This window comes from Theobroma umbraticum, unplaced genomic scaffold (assembly GCF_002168275.2).
Source record: "Theobroma umbraticum cultivar Fairchild unplaced genomic scaffold, ASM216827v3 scaffold_56.0, whole genome shotgun sequence".
Classification (NCBI taxonomy): domain Eukaryota; kingdom Viridiplantae; phylum Streptophyta; class Magnoliopsida; order Malvales; family Malvaceae; genus Theobroma; species Theobroma umbraticum.
Window position 1 is genome coordinate 11,192,989 of NW_018397256.1, and position 25,087 is coordinate 11,218,075.

Genomic DNA, 25,087 nt, shown 5'->3' on the forward strand with positions numbered 1-25,087 from the left:
TAAAAATAATCATATTATATATATTAAATTATATAAAATAATAAAAAATTAAAAATTAAAGGGTCACCACATGTAGCTCCTTGACTCTGCCCTGCCAGCTCGCAGCTACTATATTATATTTTCATTCCTCGTTATGATACACGAAACGGCACGAACGCACCAGCAGCAAAACCTCGGAGAGGCATCGATTCTTCGCAGCTTGGTTGACAATTAGCAGTTGGTATCAAAACAACCACAACTTCCCGAAAAGATGGGCCAGAGAGTTGGTAGGATCTTGGCTGCGGTGACCATGCCAGCAGAAGATGGTGGGATTAGATCTACCTACTCAACATAGTTTTCATTGCCTTTTGCTTTGATGCATGAACACCACGATAGAATTAATCATTGCTTTATGAAAGCAGATCTATTTAATTTCAACTTGGTTGCATATATATGAAACCTTTCTTCTTTTTGGTTGAACTTAAACTTGTCTGCATTTCATACTAATTTGGCATTGGGGTCAGAAGTATAGGCTTCAACATGTTCTAACAAGAAGAATATAAAATTCTACGTAAGGATGAGAACAACCCCATAAAATAAATGCATTTGCCGAACGATCTTTCCAAGGCCATAGTGTTTCTTAACTTCCTTGTGATCTTAGAAACCCTTGATTTGCTTCTCAAATTTTGTCCACATATATATATATACGGAAACATGTCGTGATCCATGAGATCCTATAGTTTTCTGCATACAATTTTTTAGTTATAAAATTCTGACACCCATTTTTCTAGAACATGAGGGAGGGCTTGTTTCCATACTATTATATATGTTCATATGATTTTGCTCGTGTAGAAATGGAATACAATAATTACCCGTGGCTTCCAGATGTTGAAGTAGGATTTAACTTCCCTGCAGATTGGCAGAGTGTAAAATTCAAGGTTCAAATTCAGAGGACAAAAAGATAATATTTATGAAAGATTAGCCTCGGTGAAGCTTGAAAGTGGGGAAAACAATCATGCAACCTGCATTTATAATAATATATCTTTTGCATGGTTCACACTTCACATTCCCACTATCAAATTGGGAGGTGGCATGAGAGGAGGCTGGTGTTCAGATTGAAGTTCAAATTAATTGAAAAATCCATACATCAATGCTTGGGGTTGGAGGAGGGAGGGTGGTGGGGGGTTAGTGATAGTGACGTATGGTAGCAAATGGAGTTAACGACGAACAAAATTTCCATTAAATTAGTGGTTATGATATTAGCGAAATCAAACATGAGGAACATGTGCTAAGCTTAAACGAATCATTAGAGCCATTATTTGCTGCCACGAATGTAAAAAGAGAGGAAAAAACAAAAGGCAAAACCAATGGAAGGATCAGACGTGGCTTTATTAGATGATTAATTAGTCTCTAATTAATAAAAAAAAAAGTCTTCGCCTCCCTCCCTTTGTTTCCTTCTATCTTTTATGGAAGCAAAGGCTCACAAAGTCCTACGTTAATCATCTCGTGCAGGACAAAGAAGGCCACTTAGGCTTTGTCATCAAGGAGATTAGAGTATATAGATTGAGAACAAATTAAGTGGGGTTTGATTAATTAGTGAGTAATGATAGAGAGAGACAGAAAACAAAGTGGTTTGGTTAACTAGTGGTTCATTGAAAAGAAACAAATTAAAGCGCAAAGTATAGGGAAAGAAAACAAATAAAGTGATTGGTTGAGACAAGACCACGATTACTAAGGAAACTTTTGAACAAATATAGAACAAGTAGTGGAACAAAATAAGTAGCTGGACTTTACAGTGATTCAAATCATAGAGAATAAAAAGAGATTACATACTTTATAATATCTCATGCACATCGATGTTACAAGAAACCTGCCGGGCCACATACTTAATTAACTAAAAAAAGATGTTACCACAAACGTCCAATCAATTAACGCCTAAATAATTAAAATTTTAATTAAATAACAAATTATTTACTTAAAAGAAGAGAAAAATTTAATGTAATTTGGTACACGATTTGTCTATGAATAAGAGAAAAAAATTCAAAAATTGTAGAGAAATAAAAAATGTTCAAATTGATTACTTGACACGACAAAACGGACCTATGAATTCCAAATTAAGTCAATGTTCTTTTTAAATAGCGGACTTATGTATATACAAAAAACATTATGGACCCTTTGAATATAAAGTAAACGAGATTGGGTGCCTGACTGCTTGTTATACTTCATTTTATAACCCAACAGCGATTTTTTATATCGTTTGAAATAGCAGGAAAAGAAGAATAATTATAATATTTATTATGTGTACATAATTGGGGTGCAGCTATCCAATCTTTGATTTTGCAGTAAAATAATACTTTTTGTCAAGTCCCCCGTCCATATATTTATTGCTTTTTATATTTTATGAATAGGGAGAATAGTTTTAAGGTAACTGATAAGAGTAAGAATTTCTTTGATTGATATTTTTATTAATTTTTTTTATTTTTTGATAAAAATTGAATATAATTTAAAAGCAAAAAAATTAGATAACAACTAATAAAAATATCCATCAAATGAAATCTAATAGAAAGAAAATTGAAAGAAACGGTTAGACGAAAAAACAACCTTGAAAAGATGTACATTAAAGGAACGGCAAGGACAAATTACAAGTTCAACACCTTTTATTGACCAATTTAATTCTACAATGTGCAAATCAGACTTAATACAGTGAAGTTAATTCTTTGTTCATTGAAGGAACCAAAAGAAAAAAAGAGCCCATCTGAATAACTAGCCTGTTAACACAAACTATATATCATCTCTTATCCAGTCTGTCAGCATTTCCTCAGAAAATTGAAGATGCTGGTCTGAAGAAAGCCACATGTTTCTAGCAACACCGCTGCTTTCACCTTCTTCCATGCTATTTTTATTAACCTGACAGTAGTTCCAAAACTCTGACTCTGAGATATCAGACGCCAAAAGCTCCCCTATATCAAACTCCAACGCTGAGTTTACTGAATGAGCTTCCTCGGAAGTTGTAGACAGTACTGTTCCCCCACTCTTTGGGGATTCCAATCTGGCTTCATGCACCAGGTCTGCGTTAATGATTTCAGCTTTATATGCCTCCTGGGTGACTAAACATGTTGAGCACTTGGATGCCTTGGTCCTAAGTGCAGTGGATTGTGGGGTTTCAGCCAATGGCTGTATCTTGCCTTTCTCCAATTCGTCCTTGGATTGCTTTGCCTGTTCAGCTTTAACCTTCTTTCCTAAGGTTGAGTTCCAGTAATTTTTTATTTCATTGTCTGTTCGCCCCGGAATTCTCCCTGCTATCAGTGACCATCTGCAATCACCGCAAAGTTGAAATCTTTTAGTGACATTTTCCTTACCAAGCTACTATATATCAACTTATATTAACGAACACTAATAGAAATCTAAACAAGAAAAATAAAAAGCTAAAACCGGAGCTTGAGTCTTGAGCACAAAAATTAAAGAATGAAAACAGTGAAGTTGATTGTTCTAAAAGAAAACACCTGTTGCCTAGCAACTTGTGAAGTCTAATGATAAGATCCTCTTCTTCTTGAGATATGTTACCCCTCTTGATATCAGGTCTCAAATAGTTTAACCATCTAAGCCTGCAACTCTTTCCACATCTCTTTAAGCCTGCACCATATACACGCAAAACCCAGTGATTTGACCATGGAGAAAAATAGAGGCAGCCCAAAATCTTACATCTTCTTGGTATTGTTATGTCTGTGTGGGCGTGTCTCTTTGTATTTATATACATTGATCAAAACTAACACTTACCAGCTTTCTTGGGAATATTTCCCCATTTGCCTTCACCGTTGGTTTTGATGTAATCTATCAGAATCTGGTCCTCAATAGCACTCCAAGCTCCTCTGTTCAATCCTTCTTTGGAGCAGCAAGGTTTTCTACCCATTTGAGCTTCACTCCTCTCTCTCTCTCTCTCTCTCTCTCTCAATCAATAAATTTTCAAAACAAACCTTTGCATGGGATCTTGGTGGTTTTTGACGAAAGAGTGACCTGATTCTTATAGACTGTCGTATTCGTCTGGACATGGGGATTGTATGAACTCAATATAGATTAATTTAATCCCACTTTCATTATAAAAATGAAATCAGCTTGTTTGGAATTAATAAAAAAAAAATGGCCATGAGGAGTGAAGTGCATTGGGCTTTGCTGTTCGGGTTCTTTAATGAAGAAACACTTCACCGTGTTCTCAAATCTTTTTTATCAATTGTTTTCATGGTTAATAATATCCAAATTTTAAGCAAAACTTCTCTCTCTTTCTCTCTCTCTCTCTCTCTCTCTCTCTATATATATATATATATATATATATATACATATATATAATTTAGGCTGTTTTGTGGTTGAGGAAATTGATTGCCTTATTATCCACACGGAGAGATTGAGATCAGGGGACTGCGTGCCTTGAAGGTAGTTTGATTGACTCATGGTGTTTTGAGCTTCTCAGAAATTCACAACAAGACAAATGCTTACTCTTTCTTCCTTTCTTTGTTTTTTGGTGATTGACCAGAGTCAAGATTTTCCATTTAACTATGACAACTCCTCTACGGCATCCAAATATGAAGAAAAAGCAGGAGCTTTAAGAATGACAAACGCAGAGGGAGTTGACATGCAACTTACCTGCAGAAAGAAAAAGGGGGAAAAAAAATCTCAGCTCCTTTTAGGACGTATCCTGCTAATCATTGACTTTAGAAACTTGGAAATGACCCCAGGCCACCTAGTGAAGTACAACAAATTGGCCAAATCAAAAACTGAAAAATCAAAACTTGTGACCATAGTACTGTGGATGCTATACAATTCATCATTAGGTAATTGTGGTTCAGCAACTTCCAGAAAGTGTCAGTTCTTGATAAGTTACTTCCACTGTTCCACATTATTGTCTTATATGGAAAAATGATAGGCACAAGTTGTATATCAATTGAATCAACAACAGGAAACTCTGTTTACAGGAAAATCAGAAAAATAAAAATAAAATGGTCAATTTACGGCCATTAACAGTTTTGAAGGGACCATCCTTTCTGTCAATTCAGTGGTGAGTCGGTTATATATTATTTGGTCATGGCCAACTGGCCTATTTGGGAAAAAAAAGGCATTATCAGAATTGCCAAAGCTTAACTTGGATTACTTTTATTGGAAAAAAAATCCTAAGACGCCTCTATGGAGTAAAAAAAGGGCATCTTCCCAGCAAACATGCATGATGCATGCTGTAATGGTGGATTATCATGTTGCTGTTATTGTAATCATCCTACTGAGCAATGGGAAACCCATAGATCTTTAGATGAGTTTAAAATTTGCTACTTGGTCAACTTTATAGTGGAAGAGTAGAGCATTTATTTACAGCAATCGATATATGATAGCCCATTAAAAATTGAGTTTCATCCAATCAACTTAACCTACCTGTTAATATAGTGCAACAGGTGTACAGAGCCTTAAATGCATGTATTTAAGGCAACTATATTATAATTCAATCCCATATGCTAACTTGTACTACATCAATACGCATGATCTTCCAGGAAATGAGAAACTAAAATTTTTCTCCAACTCAACACACCCCCATGGAAATTAAAAATTTTAATGACATGTTCCCCTGCCCAAGATACACACATTGTTCAAAGCATCAATCTGCTTCCCAAATTCCGAGGATTCTTCCTATATTAATTGGCTTACACGTATCAAAAATTTTACGCACAATTCATGAATTCACAAACCTAAAGCAAATGGGCCAATATCTTTTCAAAGAGTAGTTGATCTAAAGGGAGATGCAGGTTGCGGAGAAAGTTTGGAGATATATAAGAGTGGAAGAAAATGAAGAGCATATGCTTTATTTGCTGATTAGTTAATCACTAGAGTATTAAACAATATGGGCTCGAATATTATGCCAAAAAGCAATTCAGATGTGGAATCACATTTAAAGGTTTAATAGGATTCCAGCGGTCGATGCTCAAACTTATCAGTCAAGCTGGTGTCAGAGGATATGAACCCCCACCTGGATTATCATCAAAAGAATCTAAATTTCCATCTATTGGAATCTTCCCTAAGTTTATTTAATAGGAAACGAAAACAAGAGGGAATTCATTTCAATTTTTGGACAGATAATAATAATCCCAGCAAGGAGCAGTGCAATTCTTTTCGCATTATGTTTAATTGGAAGGAAAAAGAAAGTGCTTTTAGGACTTTCGGTAGCAAAAGTCTTTCTTTAATCAAAAATCACGTGCCAGCATGATTTTTCTTCTATTATAACGATGCTTCATTTGTCGTGCATGGCACGGGTAATCTTTTAAGACGTAAGATTTATTCAATATTCATATGAACATATGGCAAATAAAATAGAATTTTTCTTTTTCCTTGACTTGAGCGACTTCCAATTACACAGGGTCAAAAAAATCAGAGACCCTGTGTGGGGATCTTGTTTTTTGTTTCCAACGGTTTAATTATTATTGTCAGTACCCTAATTTCTATGGTAGGTTTTTGGATTTTGGTGTTGTGATGAGAAGAGTTATTCTTTCTCTACCAATAATTGAGGAGACTAAACAGCTAAGGAGTTGACTAACCCTTTCCTAATGTTGGTCGAGGCTGCGGAACAAGGACATATTGCCTTCGATGCCGGGCTGATTTGCTCAAACTTATTCAAGCTGGACAATTTTGACTCCATTACATATTCCTAGTAGAAAGTTTAACATTAAATTTTTTCCTGACATTTTTGGTGCAATAGAGGCATAGCTCAAGAAGAACTATAGCTTTTCTTTTTCGACGAGGAGATGAACTAAATCTTACATCCCGGACGTATTGATGGTGTATAATTATATATTATTAGGCCATCAAATGCTATCATCTAATTAAAAAGCAAATTTAAAACTTTACGACCAGCCAAGATTAACAGTCACTGGCTTTGTAAGTAGCAAGACCACTCTCTTGACTATTAATTAAAGTTCCAACCATTCGCTTAAATGTTTTGGTTTAGATTAATTTCATTCCATTAAGAGGGTTGTTGAAGGATATGATCAAAGATGAATACTTATTGAATCGATTATTTTATACATTAATGGGTTACACTGTATTTTGCTTCTTATCTACCAGCATCCAGCTGAAGAAGACTGCCTAGGAAATCTTAAAGCATTATGCTTCCGGGCTTTTTTATTTATTCCCTTAAATAGGCAAAAATAGGATCTATTAAATCCTTGATTTCAGGAAGCAACCATGTTGCATTTGTGCTATTGGATATGCCTATAAATAGTTATAAATTAATACAACTAGAATAATATAATAAGAAGATTTATTCATTATTGAAAATAAGTAACTTAGGGTCATATTTGAGTAATGTGGTATCAATATTTTACTGAATAGATAGGAAGTTACAAGCTCCAAATCACACATGGCCAGTTGGCTACACGCGTTGGCATTTATTCTGATGCACTTTTGTTCAAGACGTGGACAAGAGCATGAAGCCCGGACCACTGCCGAACAAATGTAAGATCTATACTCACCAGTTTAAGTTAACTAAAAATGTAATTAGATTAACCATTCTTCAGCAGATTCCAGGAAAGCAGTCAAAGATCCAAGATCTGAATCCAAGTTAGCTTGAATATAGTTGTCACTTCCACTCCAGTTCTGCTCCATTTCCTCTGGTAACAAAAATGCTTGCGATGGCGAAATTTTGCTAATATAGTTATCTGCATCATCTCCTTGCATCACCTTATCCATCTCAGAAGCACCGAGATAATGGCTGAAATTTGTAAAATCAGAAGCAAAAATTTCTGGAACACTTATTTCCCCTGCACTGATATCCACCATAAAATCAACAGGATATTCTTTATTGGAGGACAGAGTAATTAGTGACCCATCGCTGGACTCGGATCCTGCTGGAACATTCTGCACTAAATTTGGATCCACGGAAGGTGGCATAGCCAGGTTTCTGTGATGATTTTCAATCCTGTGTTGCTGATCATCAGGGGTGATAAACACCTCTTTGAAACGCAATGCCTTGGTGCGGATAACGCGTGAGCTAACTAGGTCCTCATCCGCTTTTGCAGTGATAGGTTTCTTTCCAACTTTAGAATGGTTTGATTTTGGTCCTCGCTCCTTCCCTTGTCCCCTCTTTGATAAATGGGTATTCCAATAGTTCTTGATTTCATTGTCTGTTCGCCCTGGAAGTCTCCCTGCTATCAGAGACCATCTACAAAGTCAACAAATCATCCATTTATGAGTAATTACCTTGAAAATATCTAACCGGTATCCATACATCTAGAAAATTAATTCATGAAGTAGAACAGAAACCTGTTTCCTAAGAGTTTGTGAAGTCTGATGATGAGATCTTCTTCATCAGGAGAAATGTTCCCTCTTTTGATATCAGGTCTCAAATAGTTCATCCACCGCAGCCTGCAGCTTTTTCCACATCTCTTCAGGCCTGCAAGAAAGAAAAAGGAATAAACTTGATTTTCGTATAACAACAAGCAAACCCAATGCATCCTTTTTGTAACTCCATTCCTTTTGGCTTAGATGGTAATGAATTCATTTGCAGGAGTGAGATTGAACATGAATGAACCATTAATTTTTCCATCCCTAAGCATTTATGTTCCAGTCTCTCTCACCTGCTTCCTTGGGAATGTTCCTCCATTTTCCTTCACCATCAACCTTGATATAATCAGTGAGAATTTTGTCTTCAGTGAGGGTCCAGGCTCCTCTGTTCATTCCCTCTTTAGAACAACAAGGTCTTCGACCCATTGCTGCTCTACTCTGTCTCCCCTCCTTGGGCGAGAGTTTGAGACAATTGAAAGTTCCAATTGAACGTGCAAGTTGTTAGCTAGTGAGTATGGGGGATCAGTTGACTATAAAAGATGTACCGTTCAATCCAAACAATTTTATATCCATTAATAACTTTTAAGGATAAAATACTCATATTACCTTAACTTTTAACTATAATTTTAGATGAATTCATTAATTTTTAAAATAGATAATGAGATCTAAAAGCCAAACACCATTAATAAAAATATAAAAAAGTTAAAATCCTTTTTTTTTCTCCTCTATTTTTACTTCAAACAATGTGATCAACCGACAATGCTCTTATTCATCAACCGACTGTCTTACTACAAGTGCATCGATCTAGTGCTCCCTTAGGAAGGGGAGCACTCTTAGGAGCACCGATCTAGTGCTCCCAAGGGAAGGTGGGGAGCACTGATCGGTGCTCCTCTCTCCTAAGAAGTAACACCAATTTGGTGCTCCCTCCCTTGGAACAGCAGATGTGCTCCCCTCTCTTGAAGAGTAGAGAATTTTTTTTTTACAAAATAGAAAGAAATTAAAAATTAAAAAATTATAATTTATATAAAAATAATTTTTAAAATTAATAAAAAGTAAAATTATTTTTTTAATATTATCATTTCAATAATTTAATAAAAATATTAATAATTGATTAACGACTGAATTTATGTATCTAAAAAAAATATTTTTTTGAAATGAATTGTCTATTTTAACGTATGAGATTATGATTAAAAGCTAAAAAAGTGATAATATTTTACTTAATTTTTAATTTATAGTCAATAGGACCAAGCACAATTAAGATATGAAAATCTATAAAACTAAATGTGTTAGCATTGGGTTGTTAAAATTGATAACAACTATGTTTTTACAAATTAAAAGCAATCCCAATGCGATTCAATTGCATGTGCTATGAAAAGACAAGTCACCAAAGCTGTAATTAATGATTTTACAGTTGAAACTTTGTAATGAAAAAAATTGCATTATCATTCCTTCTCTGAAAGAGCTAGCACAGTCATTTCCTGTGGAGGCACTTTTATCAAGCGATTGGGCGATGCATTGCCTGCAATATCTGGCTCAAAATAACTAATTACTTACCTAATGCTTACTTCTCTCTCTCTCTCTCACTCCCCCACACTCCCCGCCCCTCTAGTGTAAGGCATGATCATGTTAGTGCTGTTTCCATCAAGTTGAAGTCGATAAAGACATACACTCAGCTACCATTCCCAATTGTTTCTGCTCTATTGAACAAACGTTCCCACCAAGGCCCAGAAGCTTGAAAGTTTGTTGCTCTCTCTCTCTCTCTCTTGAAAAGGACTGCAATTTCTGAAAAGGAAAGGAATTAAGCACCAATTATTGTAATATTGTCCTTTAACTCCAACAGGATATACCAAGTACAAGTCAAGATCGAACACACATACACATGGTGTGGGTCAATGGAATCATGATTTCAGCAACTCTTTTGTCGTTTCAACATGTTCTAGGACTTTTTTGCACTCCGGGAGGGGAGGTTCTACCTATTGGGTTTGGTTTAATTCGCAACTTGAACTTAAAAGAACATAATCTTGCAAATACTAAATCTATGGCCACTGGCCAGTCTCACTAGTGACTGCAGGAAAGCTAAATCAAGCACAATGCAAATAGAATTGAAACTTTGAAAGAAACATTAAGACCCATCCCAGAACTTTTGAGTACAACTTGCCTAGGACCATCTTGGTTACTTTTTTCCTTTGGAAATTAAGCTCAAGCATGCATGTATGTATGCTTTCTCAAGAAGTGGCCAATTTACTTGCAACGATGTCTTCCGCCTCTCAACAACCATAATAAATCGTATAGCTTCATCCATCATCCTCAGCTTGCATGCTCTTTTTCTGGTTGGAGATCCTAGTCTCTCATCCATAATTAAGGAAGCTAGCCCAAAAAAAAGTAAAAAAGAACAGCTATTGATTGCTATAGAGTATTAGACTACATGTTCATACATACATGGCTGTTTTAATTATAAAATTGTCTCCCAAAGGCTAAAGCCAATAAAATATATATAGCATGGGGTCCAAATAGTCTCACAATAATACAACTGCATGCAGACTACAATGGATTCTGCTGTTAGTATTCAAACAGAAAAGATAGACAATAGATCTGCTAATTAATATATGTTTTATTACCCAAAGGGAATCAATTCTTATCTCTTCGAATAAGCTGTCTCACAGTCCAACCCAGATCAATCTTTACACATGCCAGCAGTTCAAGATGATGGGCAAACGTTGTGGTTGATCGACACAGGCCCAGGTTATAATGTTCACGAGACTCTAGAACAGATCTCCCAGATAGTAAATCTTTAAATATTCTTCAACTTTTAGAGTGGCATATATAGAAGCATTTATAGCAACAATTTTTTTATATAGTATCAAGTTGTAAGATTTCCAGTATGAACCCCAAAAATCTCACCTCTTTTCTATTAATTTTTTCGCGAAATTAATATCTTCTCCATTGGATCTTATATATGTAAAATATTTTCTGTAATGGTTATTATAACACGTTTTTTCCAGCAGTTATAATTAGTGCAAAACTCATTAATTTAACCCCAATTACTGGAAAGGGGCACTACAATATAGACAGTATAATAAATCTTGAACCTTGGCGATCAAGTTCAAGAAAATGTTGGAAATTAGCATGTTTTCACTGTACATATACAGAATCCGGGATGAAATTAATGAGACTTCATGAAAACAGAGAGCTGATAGATAGATAACAATGGAAAAAATGGGTCTATTAGTCATGTCTTTCGGTCTTTGAAGATCAACGGGACCACGCAATGCTTAACCCTAGTTGGAAGGCATGTGGAAATGGGGGTCAAATCTGATCAAAACCAGGAGGAAGCCAAGGCCAGGACGGTGACCGTTACATCTCCAGGCTCGAAAAGGTATGGAAGGTGCGGCCAGAGGAAAATGACAACACCGCAGCAACAACCTTATTTACAAAGGTAATATACGTGTCCTAATCAGAATAAATGACAGGAATAATTGGCGCACATATCGCAGATCGAAGAATGTGGCAGTGTCTGTTTACGAATATATATATGTAATTAACATCGAATACTTAAAACTATACTAAGATAAATTAATGGATTAAACTCTACCAGATTAAACTGTTGTGTCACATGACTTTGTTTTTTGCATTATTTTGCATAATGAATCTAACCTTTTGGGGGTAAAAGACTGAAAGGTAGACTGCAACTTTCTAACTATGAATTTGTTTAAGATCAACATTCCAAAACTAGTCTGCAAATTGTATCATACCTTGGTCCTTCCACTTCTTTACTCTCACCGGCTGAATCTAAATTGTGGAAATTCGGGTACCTACATATAGAGGTCATGACCTACAAGATTTGTTGCTAATTTTCAACTTCAATAATTCCTTCGATCGTATTCTCCCATTTGGCTCGGTCTTTGATGGTTGAAAATTTTATGACTTGTTTTGAATACCATATCGATTCCATTTTAATACTAGAATCCAATCATCCCAAGGACCATATTAATTCCTCCGGAAGAAAAACAGATGGCCTAAAGTTTGCATTATTGCATTTTGATTGGAAATCTCTTGACCAAACCCTGACAGATTTTATTGCATTCTTGATTAATAATCAGATGGTTAGCTTATTCGTTTTTGACATTACCATACATATAATAACTATGACCTTAATTCAGTTCATATAATTAATTAGTTCCACGTGGTTAACACTATAAGCTACTATATTCTTCTGTGAAGAGGACTAGGAAACACAGCCAAACTAAGTTACCAAGAAAACCTAATGCATAAAGAAATGACAGGGTATGTGGTTTGGTGTTTTTTAGTAAATACATATAAAGTTGTTAGCTTGTTAACATCTATATTTATTTGCAGCTTAATTTTAGTTAGGAACAGCTTGTATTCTTCAATAATGAATTAATGGTTGTCTTTATACATAGATGCATCAAAACCTTTCCCGAGTAAGTGTCTTAGTTAAGGGCCCTCTCCTAATAAATATTAGGAGTATTATATTTTAATTATTGTCTCATATAATTGAATGATTAGCTCTAAATGTAACACTTTTCAACATATTCGATAAAAAACATATTTTTAAATTAATAATAATTGTAACAAATATCTTTAAAGCTTGTTTGGTCTAGCTTTTCTTAATTTAAAAATTATTATGGAGCTCTTTTAAAAAATAATAACTTTTAAAATTAAGTTAAAATTATTTAATAAGTTGTTTAGTAAAATAAATTATATAAGTTCTAATTTTGGTTAAAATTATCATAAATGGTATTCATTTCATCTTCTATCACTTAATAAGAACAAATATGTTTCAAGTTTATAGACAATTTCAGATATTAAAATCAAAAAAATCTATAAAAAAAATAAAACAACTCTCAAATTTGTATACTAGTAATAATATTTTTTTTTTTTGTGAAGAAGAAAGAAAACTTTTAAATAGTACTTGAATGTAATTTTAAATTTTGAGTTTTTTTTTTCTCTTAATCTTTGTAACAACAACAAAATTCTAAATTTTGCTATTTTGTTATTAGGTTTTTTGTCGATTTTTTCTTTTTTAGTAGTTTTTGTAGAAAGAGGTAGAGAAAAATGAGATCATGATTTTACATTGGAGAAGAGTGATTTACTGAAAGAAAGAGATAAGAGGGAGATTGGAAGGGAGAGAGGAGTATTTTTTGAAATGCTAACGTATTTTAAAAAAAGTAAAAAAAAATCATTTTTAGAGCTTTTTTTTAATTATTTTTTATAAATTTTGTCTTTTAAAAAAAATCCTATATGACTTGGTTTCTGCTTTTAAGAAATAAATAAATTGAAAAAAAAAAACCAAACATGCTTTAATTCTATTTAAAATTCATCATTCAAATTTGTTATTTAAAAATAAGAGTAGTATATATATAATTGATGCCATGGGAGCGGAGGACAACCTTTGGTATTCAGCTTTCAACTTGACCTCAGCAGAATCAAGGATTTTGAAATCACGGAGTGACGCGATGTCGAATCTGTTCCTAGGAATGCCTAATTTAATAGTTAAAAAAGATTCCATGTATTCATATAATGTTAGTGTTTTGGTTATAGCAAGAAATAATTACATAGTATATAGGCATGGTAGACCAAGCCACTTGAATTAAAAAATATAAAAAACTTAATTTTGGGTCCTTTATGAATTGTTTATTGCTTATAATCCTTCTTTCAGGTCCCATCTGAATTGTGCAGACTACAGATTTGCTTTTCTTGGCATCCCATTTCTAACTTAAAAGAGAGGACAATCCTTTTGCCTAATTGCCTTTGATTGAAATTTGTGGGGGTTGCTTCTTTCCCAGCGTCAGTGGGTCAAGCTCATTTAAGAGAAGCCCAGAACCAGGAAGTCCAAGTGAAGGGAAGTGAATTTTACCTTAACCGTCAATTGAACCTTGCTTTTACCCAAAAAATTAAAAGTAACTCCTCTTCATATTTGTATTTGTTTATCAACCATGCTTTCAGGTGAAAATTGCTATGTAAAATTCTTTGACTTTCTTTGGTAGATCAATATATACATACAACACATGTAGGTTGATATATGACTGTATACACATATACACGTACATATATTAATAAAGAAATCTCTCAATCTTTCTTTTAAAACTTTGATAGATAGTATGTCAACATCACCCGGGGTTCCAAGACTTTTTTTTTTTGTTTAATTATGTTAACTAAACTGTGTGCACTAGCAATAAGTAGAAGCAAGAAAATTGAGATGGTGGACTAATTTTCAGAAAGAACACAAGGTATTTCTTGGATCCCCTGCAAAATCATTTGAGTTGGACTTGAATAGAGAAATGGAAAGATGCCAAAATGTGACACAGCTTTCAATCCAAACATCCCTCCACAGTAACACTAACACACGCCGCATTCTCATGATCTTTTCTTGTCTTTCTTCAAATGATTTTTCAGTACAATAAACATACACGTTCTGCATGATCACCAGTAATTAACAGGGAAAAGAAAAGTTTGGTGCATCGTAAGACTTGGTCATGAATGATTTTTACAGTTCCAAGGTTTGGTTGGTTGACTAAGAGAACGTGATTAGAGTAGATACTAGTACCTTAAAATTTCAGAATTCAGTGTTTCGTTCTGAAGGATGGAAAGTTAGCTGAGACCTAACCACTGGCAGGAGAAGAATTAGAAGAGTTTACCTTTTTGGCCTGAAGGCTGAAAGCAACCCATAGCAGACCTCAGGGATAGACAGGGCTTTACTTTTGCACATCCCATTCCCCTTGCGTGTTTACACCAAAATCCTGTTGTTCTAGAATATCGTTGCTTGATTGTGATGATTATGTACTCTTTGAACCAGCAGACTTACCGGTTCTATTGAGAGATGGAAGGCAAAAGTCTGCTGTCTAACGGTCTTCCCCCTGACTGTTTCTCATAGTGGAGTATTAAATTCCCGACACTTAATTTTGACCAAGCATCTGGTGAAGTTGGAGATCTAAAACTGGATCATTCATTAATTGCTTTGCCTGGCAAATGGCAATAAAATTACCCGCAAGCAGAAGAGAATGCAGGGGGCTTCGTTCTTGCGATGAATAATTAATACAGGGGTTCAAAAGTGGATGACAAAGCCAGAATCTTTCTATTTCCACTGTAATTCATCAGAACGCTAAAAAGAAACTATACCTTTACTGTACGCCCTGTAATAATATTTGCCTCGAAATTCTGAAAATGTCGACTGGCTCTTTTCCACGTTTCAGTGTCATGATTTGACATCCAGAGTTTAACTGCAGACCTTTTTACTTTCCTTCTAAACGTACTTCATTTGCTTAATTTCAGCCTTTGGTGCGGACATGTTTGAGATGAGCATGTGCTCCCCGCTGCAAGCCCTGCAACCCCAGCCACATGACTCAGTTTGGAGGTTTGTCGGCATTATGCTCGGATGTAGAAGTAAATGCTGTCTGGCGATCCTGGGATGTTGGAGCTGTTGGAGGGAAGTCTGAATTCTAACCAGACAAGGATAAGGATTCAAGTTCTACAATTGCAGCTGAACATACTGTAATCTGTTTATGTAAATTTTTCGAACTTGTAACCTTATCATTATATGGTTATATACTTAATCAATGAACATGGCTTGCGTGCCTTCAGTTCAAATAACTACTATCACTTAAAATTCTGATAGGAACTAGTGCTAGGCTTTAAGAATTAGAATCCCATAATTCAAAAATTGATGACCCTTTTCTCTATGTCAGTTTCTGTAGCAAAAATGGGATTATATTCATTAGATGAAGAACAAAAGCAGAACTGGAACTGCTACAAATGGGTAGCCACGGCTTGAAACACAAACAAACAAATAAAACAGGGGAAAGCAAAAGAAAAAGTATAAAGTGAATTCTCGAGTAAACTTTATTTACATCATTATTGGATATATCACAAATTCTGAATCTGTTCTTTGTCTGTTAATATATATTGGGATAAAAACCAACTTGCCTTTAAAATATCAAATCCCATCACATCGAAATGCATGACAGAACAAAACATATCTAAGTGGTCCAGGCAAACATAAAAACAAAAGCAAAGTAGCCCTACGCAAATGCTTGGTCTTTCCAGAAAAGTTGATGAGAAAAATAAACCTTTTCAGAGCTCGAATCAACTAAATTCCCCTGGTTCCTTTTTGATACTTTGGCTGGGTCATTTCATAAACCGTTAGGTAAGCATATGGAATCACAAAGTCAGAGAGAAACCAGCGGGGGAAGGATCCAAGAATTATCCTTTAATATTATCATCAAACTATAAAATTCACTAGCAGAAATTCTACTGTATGGAACTTTTAGACCCCCCAAATTTATTGCGATGGCCATATACTTGTACATCGTTTTCCAATTCTGCGCGTGGGAGACATACAAAAAATCGCAAATGAAGGGGCACCGTGACAAAGAACTTTGCAGTCGTTTGAAGCAAGCATACCAAGAAGGGAAAACATTTCTTTCTTTTTGTTTCGTTTTAACAGAGAATTGCTTCAGTTTCTTGGGCAAGAAAACACATGTAAAGAAATCAAACATATTGAGAGATTCAGGTTGCATTCCTTTGCTTGTGGAAGACACTAAACAGATAAATCGTATGTGTCTAAACGTAAAAGACCTGATGGTACAATTTTTGTATGTGAGTTGAAAGCAGGAGCCATAGATTTTCCAGGATCACGTGCATCATCTGCTGCCACTCTCAGCGCAACACATCATCGCCCCAGATTAGCATTTTTTATTTTCCCCACATGTTGAGAATGTATATACTGGTAGCATATACAGCTGGTATGCTACTTACTGAAGATTTTATCATTGCCTTGATGAAAAAAAAAAACACTATCGGATATACTTTCAAGTTCTTTTTTGCTTTTTCCAATGGAGAGAATCTTTTCCTTACAACAACATTGCCAGATTAATGTTTGATTCATTAATTGAATCTTAATCCTTTGTCAGTAGCAATAGGGAATCATTGAAAATTCAACTCAGTTAAGCCAATAATATATATTCTTCTTCAACTAAAAGCTGGGTTTAAATTTTAATCTTGGGCTCATAATATATTTCCTATTTAAAAATTGGATCTATTTGTATGGAGACATAGCAAATATAGTTTCTTGTTAGAATTTAATATTTGCTTTCTTAAAGCCTAACCAAACCAATATCTATATTTGTACAACAGTCACATTTCCTACAAATAATCCTACATCAGCAGTTTAGTTTCTTGACTAACTGGGGTTATAAAAGGGTCATGGGTCCTCCTCACTTTATAGTTTTGCAAATAGAGGCAGACAGTGAGAAAGAGAGAACGAGAGAAAGAGAAGTAGAGAAAGAAAGGAAGATGGGGAGGAGTCCTTGTTGCTCCAAAGAAGGACTCAACAGAGGAGCCTGGACTGCATTGGAAGACAAAATACTTACAGCATACATTAAGGCTCATGGAGAAGGCAAGTGGAGAAATCTCCCCAAGAGAGCTGGTACTATTAATATTAGTATTGTTTTCTTTTAATACTTCATACCTTGCTTGGCCTCCTTTAAGTGGTATCTTTTCCTCTGTTTTCTCTCTGCTTCCTTTTACCATGACCATTCACAAAGACCCAAAGTCAAATTACAGCTGCTCAAAATGGACCAACATTAAGTTGCAATTGATGGTTACGAAATGCAGGTTTGAAGAGGTGTGGCAAGAGTTGTAGACTTAGATGGCTAAATTATCTTCGACCAGATATCAAAAGAGGCAATATCTCCCATGACGAAGAGGAGCTCATAATCAGACTCCATAATCTTCTTGGCAACAGGTTGCTAACTCTCTCCACGTTTCATGTTTTTCTACACGATCGAGTGTTTCATGTATATTTGGTATTCATTGCCTACTTCCTTGGTGTTCCGCAGATGGTCTTTAATAGCTGGAAGGCTACCTGGGCGAACAGACAATGAAATCAAAAACTACTGGAACACCACTTTGGGAAAGAGAGCCAAAGCTCAAGCATCCTCGCCAACATCCACAGAAACTCCCCCGAGCAAATCTAGACATAAAAAGCTAACAACTGAGCCCCAAGTCACCAAGCCCTCAAATTCACCACAGGCTACAGAAACCAAAATCCAAGTGATCCGGACCAAAGCCACTAGGTGCAGCAGCAAAGTCTTGATCCCATTACAGCCACCACCAATTCAAGATATTGACCCATCTGAGCATCAAGATTTTCAACCTTATTTGACAAATCATGAAGAAATAAATAACAATGCGAGTGTTCAAAGCCACCACGGAACCGAATCGCTTGATGCGTTGTATAGTCATGGCCAGGATTTCTTGAACTTTGAAATCAATGATCAGCTGAGAGCAAGCAATGAAGACTCTGAGGAGAATGACATCAACAAGAATCCATCCCTGGATCCTGTGCAACCCCTTGCGTTTGATGAAGCGATGTTCAAGGATTGGACCACAAATCCTTGTCTTGATGACAATGCCGCCATGGATTTAGACTCTTTAGCATTTTTGCTTGAACCAGACGAATGGCCTTGATAGGAGAATCGCTGCTGCAGTTCCAACACAGCAAAAAAAAAAAAGGAAACATGTGAATAAAACAACGGGCCTGTATGTTTCTCTCATAAGTACTGTTACTTTGCCAGTTGCAACTTGCATGTCATGGGCAACCATACTGTAAATTTTAGTAACTTAAATTTTGGAAGTTGAAAACAACTCATCAACGAGTCTGTATGCTAACCTAGTATCTTTCTCATCATTTGATTCAAGTTCCTCATTAACTTATCATGTAATCATAGTGCATATGAAGAGCTCAGTTATTTATCGCAATTCTCTTTATTGGCATGCTATATAAGCGACAGTAAATCTGAAAGCAACTTCCATGTTTTGAAAGAAACGCATAAGCTTTTAGCATGTCTTTTCTAATCAATAATTCTTCGAAGTGCGGAAATTCATGGTGGTTGTCAATTCATTACTGCAATTTCTTCCTGTATTTGTTCTCAAACTTAACTTTCAGCTCCAGCCCAAAGGAGAGAAAAAAAAAGAAAAAAAAAAGAGAAGAACCAATAACAATATTTCCTCGCGGCAATCATGCAAGGTGACTTGACATTTTCCATCCTCGATTGAGTTCTAGCCTCTACGGGGATTGGAAAGTTTTTGTCATAGGGAAAGGAAATTGTGTTAAAAGGGTTCCACAATGATTTTCTTTTCGAATGAAGACAAATACAAATAACAGGGATGAGTGATAACGCCATACCACGGAATCAGAACAACCCCATTTTTATTCACTTGACCTCTCCTGTTAATGGGACCGAAAATCTCTTGCGTATGACAAATGTGCGGTGCAGAGACAATCGCACCATGATATTCACCACTTTGTTCCTGCTCGAATATTACCTACTATTGCTTTACTTCATCGATCTCAAAAAGATGGCAATCATTAAGATCCAAATTGGTTTTGTGCTCTGCCAATTTGCTGGTAAACTAAGCAAGTATGGTCCTTCCCTTGTCTGATTTTTTCAAATTTCTACCGCGACTATAAAATGTTGAGGCATGTGATCACCAAGAAGGAACTGTCATGTTAGGTAAGGACATTTCTTTCAATGCAATTGACCATTAGATGGATCCTTAAGAACCCACCAGGTTTAGTTAAAACTTCTTAACCTGTTTTCAAGGCCCCGATCATATCCTAGGCCAATGGGTCTCGTTCCACCTTGAAATATTGATGCTTATGGTCAGAATTTTTTTACAACTTACACCAAAGTGACGCATTACATAAGAGGCTTTATCTGCAATTCAGCACAATTATTAAACGATTTCAAAGCGGAGATTGTTAGGTCACCAAGCACCCTGACGAAGCTCCGTAGACCCCGCATGTCATTATTTCAATTATTTTTGTGGTTTTTTTTATCTTTAACTGTTAAAAATTAATGCATCCTCGTAGACCTTTAGTATCATTCTATGGTTAAAAACAATATTAGTTTTCTTATTGCACTCATTTCCTCATAGTCACGTTCTCAAATCTCAAGCCTTGAAAGTATAAAAGAAATGGAGAAATTTAATATACCTAATCTGCAAGTCAACGGGGTTGAACTTCTGTAATTTGAGCCAGTTTCACGGGAGATTGTCTCCTTTACGGCATGCTAAAGGGGAACATCAAATTTTTAGGCCATAGATATTAACATGTACGGAGCGGATTGTCTGCCTGTTAAAGAAAACAGTAAACTTCTCTATAACTTCTGCAGTGGTGGCTGTCTATGGTTAGAGCCCAACTACCGGTGATACACCCAGCAAAAGGAAAATGTAAACAAGATACTTGCAAAAGACAAACATTCGGTGTTAACAAATGTCTGGAATAGAACTCAAGAGGGAGGGAAAGCTACCTCAGGATCTTTATGTTTAATGTAGGAAGTTACTGCCCACTATCACGTCTAGGAGGGGCAGGAGCACATTAATTAATTTTGAATAAAACTTAAGGCAATGGCATTGAAGCTTGAAATTTTGTTAACACATTGCGTCTTTGCCCAAGTTATGGGAGCAAATTTCAGTTTGCAGTCTGCAACTCGCTTTTGGGTTTGCCCCACGATTTCATATTATAAGTATTTGGTAATCAATGTTGTCGTATTGATGAATTTTGCCATCGCTGGCCCTATCAGAATGGAGGAAGAAGGGAGAAGAGAAAAAGAAAGGTTGGGTAACATTGACATCAAATGTCATTCGAGCAGAACTCGTTGATTTTCTCAGAAATATGCCTACAACTCTTTTTTCTCTTTTCTTGGTTGAGTGACTGGATTAAGTAACCTTCCTCGACTTTCACATTGCTCTCAACCCAAAAGATAAGCCGTGTAGATCTTTGCCTCCAAAGGAAGAAGTACTTGATTCGCTAACCCAAAGACCATTTCTCCCAGCCAAGTGGAAGTCCCTTTGTTCCACCAGTTAAAGCAAACACCAGAAATGGACATGACGCTCAGTTGTTAGAGGCAAGCTTCACCAAAAGAGGACAGAAATTCAGTTCTTTGCATCAAAGTTGTCTTGCTACTTTAACAACTGGGAATGGCAAGATCATTGATTCTATTATTGACCTTGCGCCTAGTCCCTCACCTAGATCATGTGGATCTCAAGGGGCCTAAGCATGCGACCAAAGAGGCACGTGGTCTGTTCCAAACACTCTTTTCAAATAATAAAGCCACTATTTTCTTACAGGTCATTAATGCTAGTGTTGACAGTAGGAAGACAGTGAAACCCAATTGATCATAGCTTGCTCCTCTGCATTACTATTCCTTTCATCCGGCAGAATAAGATGAGCCTTGATTTGGTTTGTTTCTTTTAATTAAGATGCTGCGGTAAAATCGAATCTAGTGTAACAAACAAAATAACAACCAATCCATCACCATTAATAAGTTATATATCCGATAAGACAAACTACGTCACAGAAGCTTCACTGCTCACTGATATAGTCATGAACAGTTTTTCATCATGTGTCTGCAATAGTGGGAAGAAAAACGTACAGTGTGATGATTTAATTCTTGTCATAAACTTTGTTTTTGAATACTTTCCGAATGTAAAATACCAATTTTAATCATATATGTGCTACAAGGGTTTCAAACAATAGGCATCTGCAACATAAAAGTGAAATCTGGTTCCTATCCTGCGTCAGCTTAGTTGTTGGCCTGCCATGTAAGATTTATAATGGTATTAGCTCTACTCATCCTCATGACCACCCAAAAACTTTCTTAAGTACTTATTCTCATGTTAAATATATGTATATATAGGTATGTATATTTGCGAAACTGTAAACATACAAGTACAAAACCTGGTAAAGATACGCTCTACTCACGCAATTTCCAACGATAGCTCGATGCAGAGTCAAAGCATCATTATTAATCATTATTAAAGATGATAATACAAGTAACCAAAGCCATAACAAATATCTGCAGTCATTTCTTTCTTTTATCTGCAGTATGACTTATAGCAGAAAATCCAACTAACCTTTACAAATTAATAAATGAAAAGACCATTATAAGCCTATTTGCTTGTTTCCATGATCATTGATCCAAATCATTGGAAAATATTTTGCATGTTGTGCCATGAAATACCCCCACCTGCAGCAAAACTACCCTTCACAATTTGAACTACTATGGAAAACTATTGACCTGCAACTCTGAATGATGGTTGATGAGAAAAGCCATAAAGTGGTTGAGAGAAATTACAGTTTCGGCAGAAGCAATACTGCACACACTGGTCCAGGCTGCTGGAGGTCTAAATTCTAAAACAGAAACTTCTAAAGTTAAAAAAAGAAATGGTTACTTTTCCAGATTATAATTGAAATTGAGTGCATGTATTTGACCAAAATACAATGCTACCTAACCTTAGAGCAAAGTAAACGATACATCATAGAAACAGGAAGGCCGTGACAGGGATAGGTTTCACGATTCTCACGTTTGTGGAGTTCCTTCCGCCTTGGAAATAAGACATAGACTATGATTTTCTCGATGATGACAGAGATTCTTCATGATACTGATGTTTCTAATTACATAAAGGAAATAAAAGACAACAATTTTCTAACTCAAGACTGTGTCCTATACCATAGAAATTTTTGGCCGGGGTCGGTATAAAAACCATATGTACTTAATTATAATTAAAATGAGAAAAAAAAATAGTTAAAAGAACCTTTCTCATTGCAAAATATCATAGAAAGTATACAAAATTCAAAGAAACACTGATGTAATTGCAATGTAAAAAAATAACAATGTAATTGCGGAAAAAACATGAATTTCTTTTGATAAGTAAACTAATATTGACTTCAAAGCTAATAATCTTATTGGGCATATGAATGATTAAATATAAATTAAAATCTAACTAATATAAGTTTCATTAAAATAGAATAAAGCATATAAAAATGTTGAAAACTAAAAAGTGAAATATAGGAATTAAAAGAAGGAAAAAAAAAGAAAAGTTACATGTAAATTTGATTTGTATACACCATAGAGCAACTTAAATTTCTTTCATAAGTCCTGGTGCAATAATTAGTGTCAACATATTTATTTCTTTTGATAACACCAACGTTAAAAATAGTAAAAGAAATAAAATTAATAATTAGGTTAGAACTTCAAAAGGGTGGCAAATGATTGTAAACTATTCTATGCCAATTAGAAACTTTCATATGGTGGCGCCATTTCGTAATTTCCTAGACGAGACAAAGTCAGAATTTACTCTTTTTGTTTGAGAAAAAGCCAAGCCAAGCTTTCAAGAGCCGAGGGGAAGCCAGGGCCCCTGCCTAGCTGCAGCTGCCTCCACTTTTAGTATTTCACATGACAAACGCATCCATTATTGCAGCCAAAACAGCAAGAAAACTATGACTATGATATAGGAACCATACCTGATATAGAAAACAAGCTCACCACTTCAATTAAGAAGCTTGACACTTTACATCAACAAAGGGCCTTTCTGTCGATGAACTTTTCATAAGACAAAAGGTCACTGACTTTCAGTAATAAACTAAAATTTCGAGAAGAATTAAGAAACATCCACACATTGTCTTCCAAAGTGACTAAAAATGTATTCCTAAACAAGCTGATTCAAGAAACATCTTCATTGCTTTACCCAGACCTCCTCTGAATCCCAAGACTCTAGGAACATCTTCACTCTGCCTCTATAATGATAACTCAAGTGATTATGGTAGGTTAACTAATCCCCACTTTTCTCTGTTCGAAAGGGCGATGATTTTGACTAATTGATGCGAGGTTGACTAATGGCCTGCCCATGATGAACATTTGAACATGCAAACTTTAAAGAACAAAGAGGAAAGACACTTAAAAAATGAGATAAACACACCAAATTAATAGACAATATAAGTCAAAAACAGATTTTCAAGGACCCATAAATGTTAATGTTACTGCAAACACATCGCACCGCAATAGTTTTCAACATAGGTCCTAATAGAGTAATAGTTCCACCTAGATGCAGCTTTGCATATGCAGGACTGACAAAGTATTCTATGTGAAGTTTTGGTGCAATATTTTTCAATTACTCTACCGAAGACTTCACAACGGAGAAAAAATGTTTCGTTTCTCTTTTTGACCAATAAATTTTCACTTCCTTCGAGAGAAGGAAATTTCCTAGGACAAGGAATCCACACCATTCTACAGGTTTAAAAACAAAACTTAAAAACTCTTAATGACTTGCAACTTGTTATTGAAACTTTTTCAATCCAATAATTGAGGCTGCATGAAATTTGATTGGTGAAAGACAAAAGAGACCGTTGGTCCAATCAAAGAACGTTTACCCGAGACAAAACTCCCTAGTTTAGACTCAAAACTGCAATTTTCTGAAATGACAGCGTCGTAACAACTAAGGAGCAAAGAAAGCTTTATTTACTTACCCGTTTCAACTGTAGCAGCAACCTGAATGCTGAAGCTTAGGCGGCACCGGAGCTTGATCTTGTTCAAATTTGATAGAATCAAATCGAACAAATGTTACAAACCAGTTGACTTCCCATAGACGGTTTTGCTTTGTGCTTTCCAGTTTCCAATGATTCTTTGCTTTGATTTGATTTGATTTGATTGGATTCTATCGTTGCCCATAGACGATAACCCGAAGCCCAGTATCATGCGAATGCAAGTCTCTCGAGCCTGGACTGCTGGGCCAAGCCCATGGACCCTGTGTGATTGTGGTCAGGTCACGACTTATCGATACAACCACGATTGGGATTCTTCATTACCAAGTAATCCCTCTTATTTAAGGGAGTGTATCAATCGATTTCAGCCAGTTCAATTTTAATAGAAATCAAAATTGACGAAATTGATGAGAAATTTGAACCGATCAAAACTTATCGATTATAAGAAAA

The 25,087-nt window shown here is 35.6% G+C and overlaps 2 protein-coding genes, 1 long non-coding RNA gene and 1 pseudogene across 6 annotated transcripts; 1 reads left to right on the forward strand and 3 right to left on the reverse strand.

Moving 5' to 3' along the window:
- Positions 1 to 2,760: 2,760 nt before the first annotated feature.
- Positions 2,761 to 3,889, reverse strand: LOC110410744 (transcription factor MYB123 pseudogene; annotated as a pseudogene). The gene is made up of 3 exons (XR_016350872.1): positions 3,757 to 3,889; positions 3,483 to 3,612; positions 2,761 to 3,292 (listed from the first exon to the last, which is right to left on the reverse strand). The product of XR_016350872.1 is annotated as a transcription factor MYB123 pseudogene (transcript).
- A 3,417-nt stretch (positions 3,890 to 7,306) lies between these two features.
- On the reverse strand, positions 7,307 to 8,839 carry LOC110410465 (transcription factor MYB1-like). The gene is made up of 3 exons (XM_021420172.1): positions 8,586 to 8,839; positions 8,272 to 8,401; positions 7,307 to 8,170 (listed from the first exon to the last, which is right to left on the reverse strand). Exons 1-3 carry the CDS (start codon positions 8,716 to 8,718, stop codon positions 7,507 to 7,509), a joined length of 927 nt encoding a protein of 308 aa, XP_021275847.1. The 5' UTR covers positions 8,719 to 8,839; the 3' UTR covers positions 7,307 to 7,506.
- An 8,710-nt stretch (positions 8,840 to 17,549) lies between these two features.
- Positions 17,550 to 19,052, forward strand: LOC110410466 (transcription factor MYB123-like). 2 transcript variants are annotated; one of them, XM_021420173.1, is made up of 3 exons: positions 17,550 to 17,737; positions 17,926 to 18,055; positions 18,150 to 19,052. In XM_021420173.1, exons 1-3 carry the CDS (start codon positions 17,605 to 17,607, stop codon positions 18,778 to 18,780), a joined length of 894 nt encoding a protein of 297 aa, XP_021275848.1. In that variant the 5' UTR covers positions 17,550 to 17,604; the 3' UTR covers positions 18,781 to 19,052. The 2 variants fall into 2 exon arrangements, with proteins under 2 accessions (XP_021275848.1, XP_021275851.1); XM_021420176.1 differs by having other exon boundaries at positions 17,550 to 17,707.
- A 3,030-nt stretch (positions 19,053 to 22,082) lies between these two features.
- Positions 22,083 to 24,775, reverse strand: LOC110411333 (uncharacterized). Of its 2 annotated transcripts, XR_002444750.1 has the most exons (3): positions 24,623 to 24,775; positions 22,452 to 23,997; positions 22,083 to 22,343 (listed from the first exon to the last, which is right to left on the reverse strand). It is a non-coding gene; the product is annotated as an uncharacterized LOC110411333 (long non-coding RNA). The 2 variants fall into 2 exon arrangements; XR_002444749.1 differs by having other exon boundaries at positions 22,083 to 23,997.
- Between the last annotated feature and the right edge of the window lie 312 nt (positions 24,776 to 25,087).

Coding starts and splice junctions, on each gene's coding strand:
- LOC110410465 (XM_021420172.1), bottom strand. CDS start 8,718: ATGGGTCGAAGACCTTGTTGTTCTAAAGAGGGAATGAACAGAGGAGCC. Junction 8,402..8,585: donor GAACATTCCCAAGGAAGCAG/GTGAGAGAGACT, acceptor TCTTTCTTGCAG/GCCTGAAGAGATGTGGAAAA. Junction 8,171..8,271: donor CACAAACTCTTAGGAAACAG/GTTTCTGTTCTA, acceptor TTGACTTTGTAG/ATGGTCTCTGATAGCAGGGA.
- LOC110410466 (XM_021420173.1), top strand. CDS start 17,605: ATGGGGAGGAGTCCTTGTTGCTCCAAAGAAGGACTCAACAGAGGAGCC. Junction 17,738..17,925: donor AAATCTCCCCAAGAGAGCTG/GTACTATTAATA, acceptor TACGAAATGCAG/GTTTGAAGAGGTGTGGCAAG. Junction 18,056..18,149: donor CATAATCTTCTTGGCAACAG/GTTGCTAACTCT, acceptor GGTGTTCCGCAG/ATGGTCTTTAATAGCTGGAA.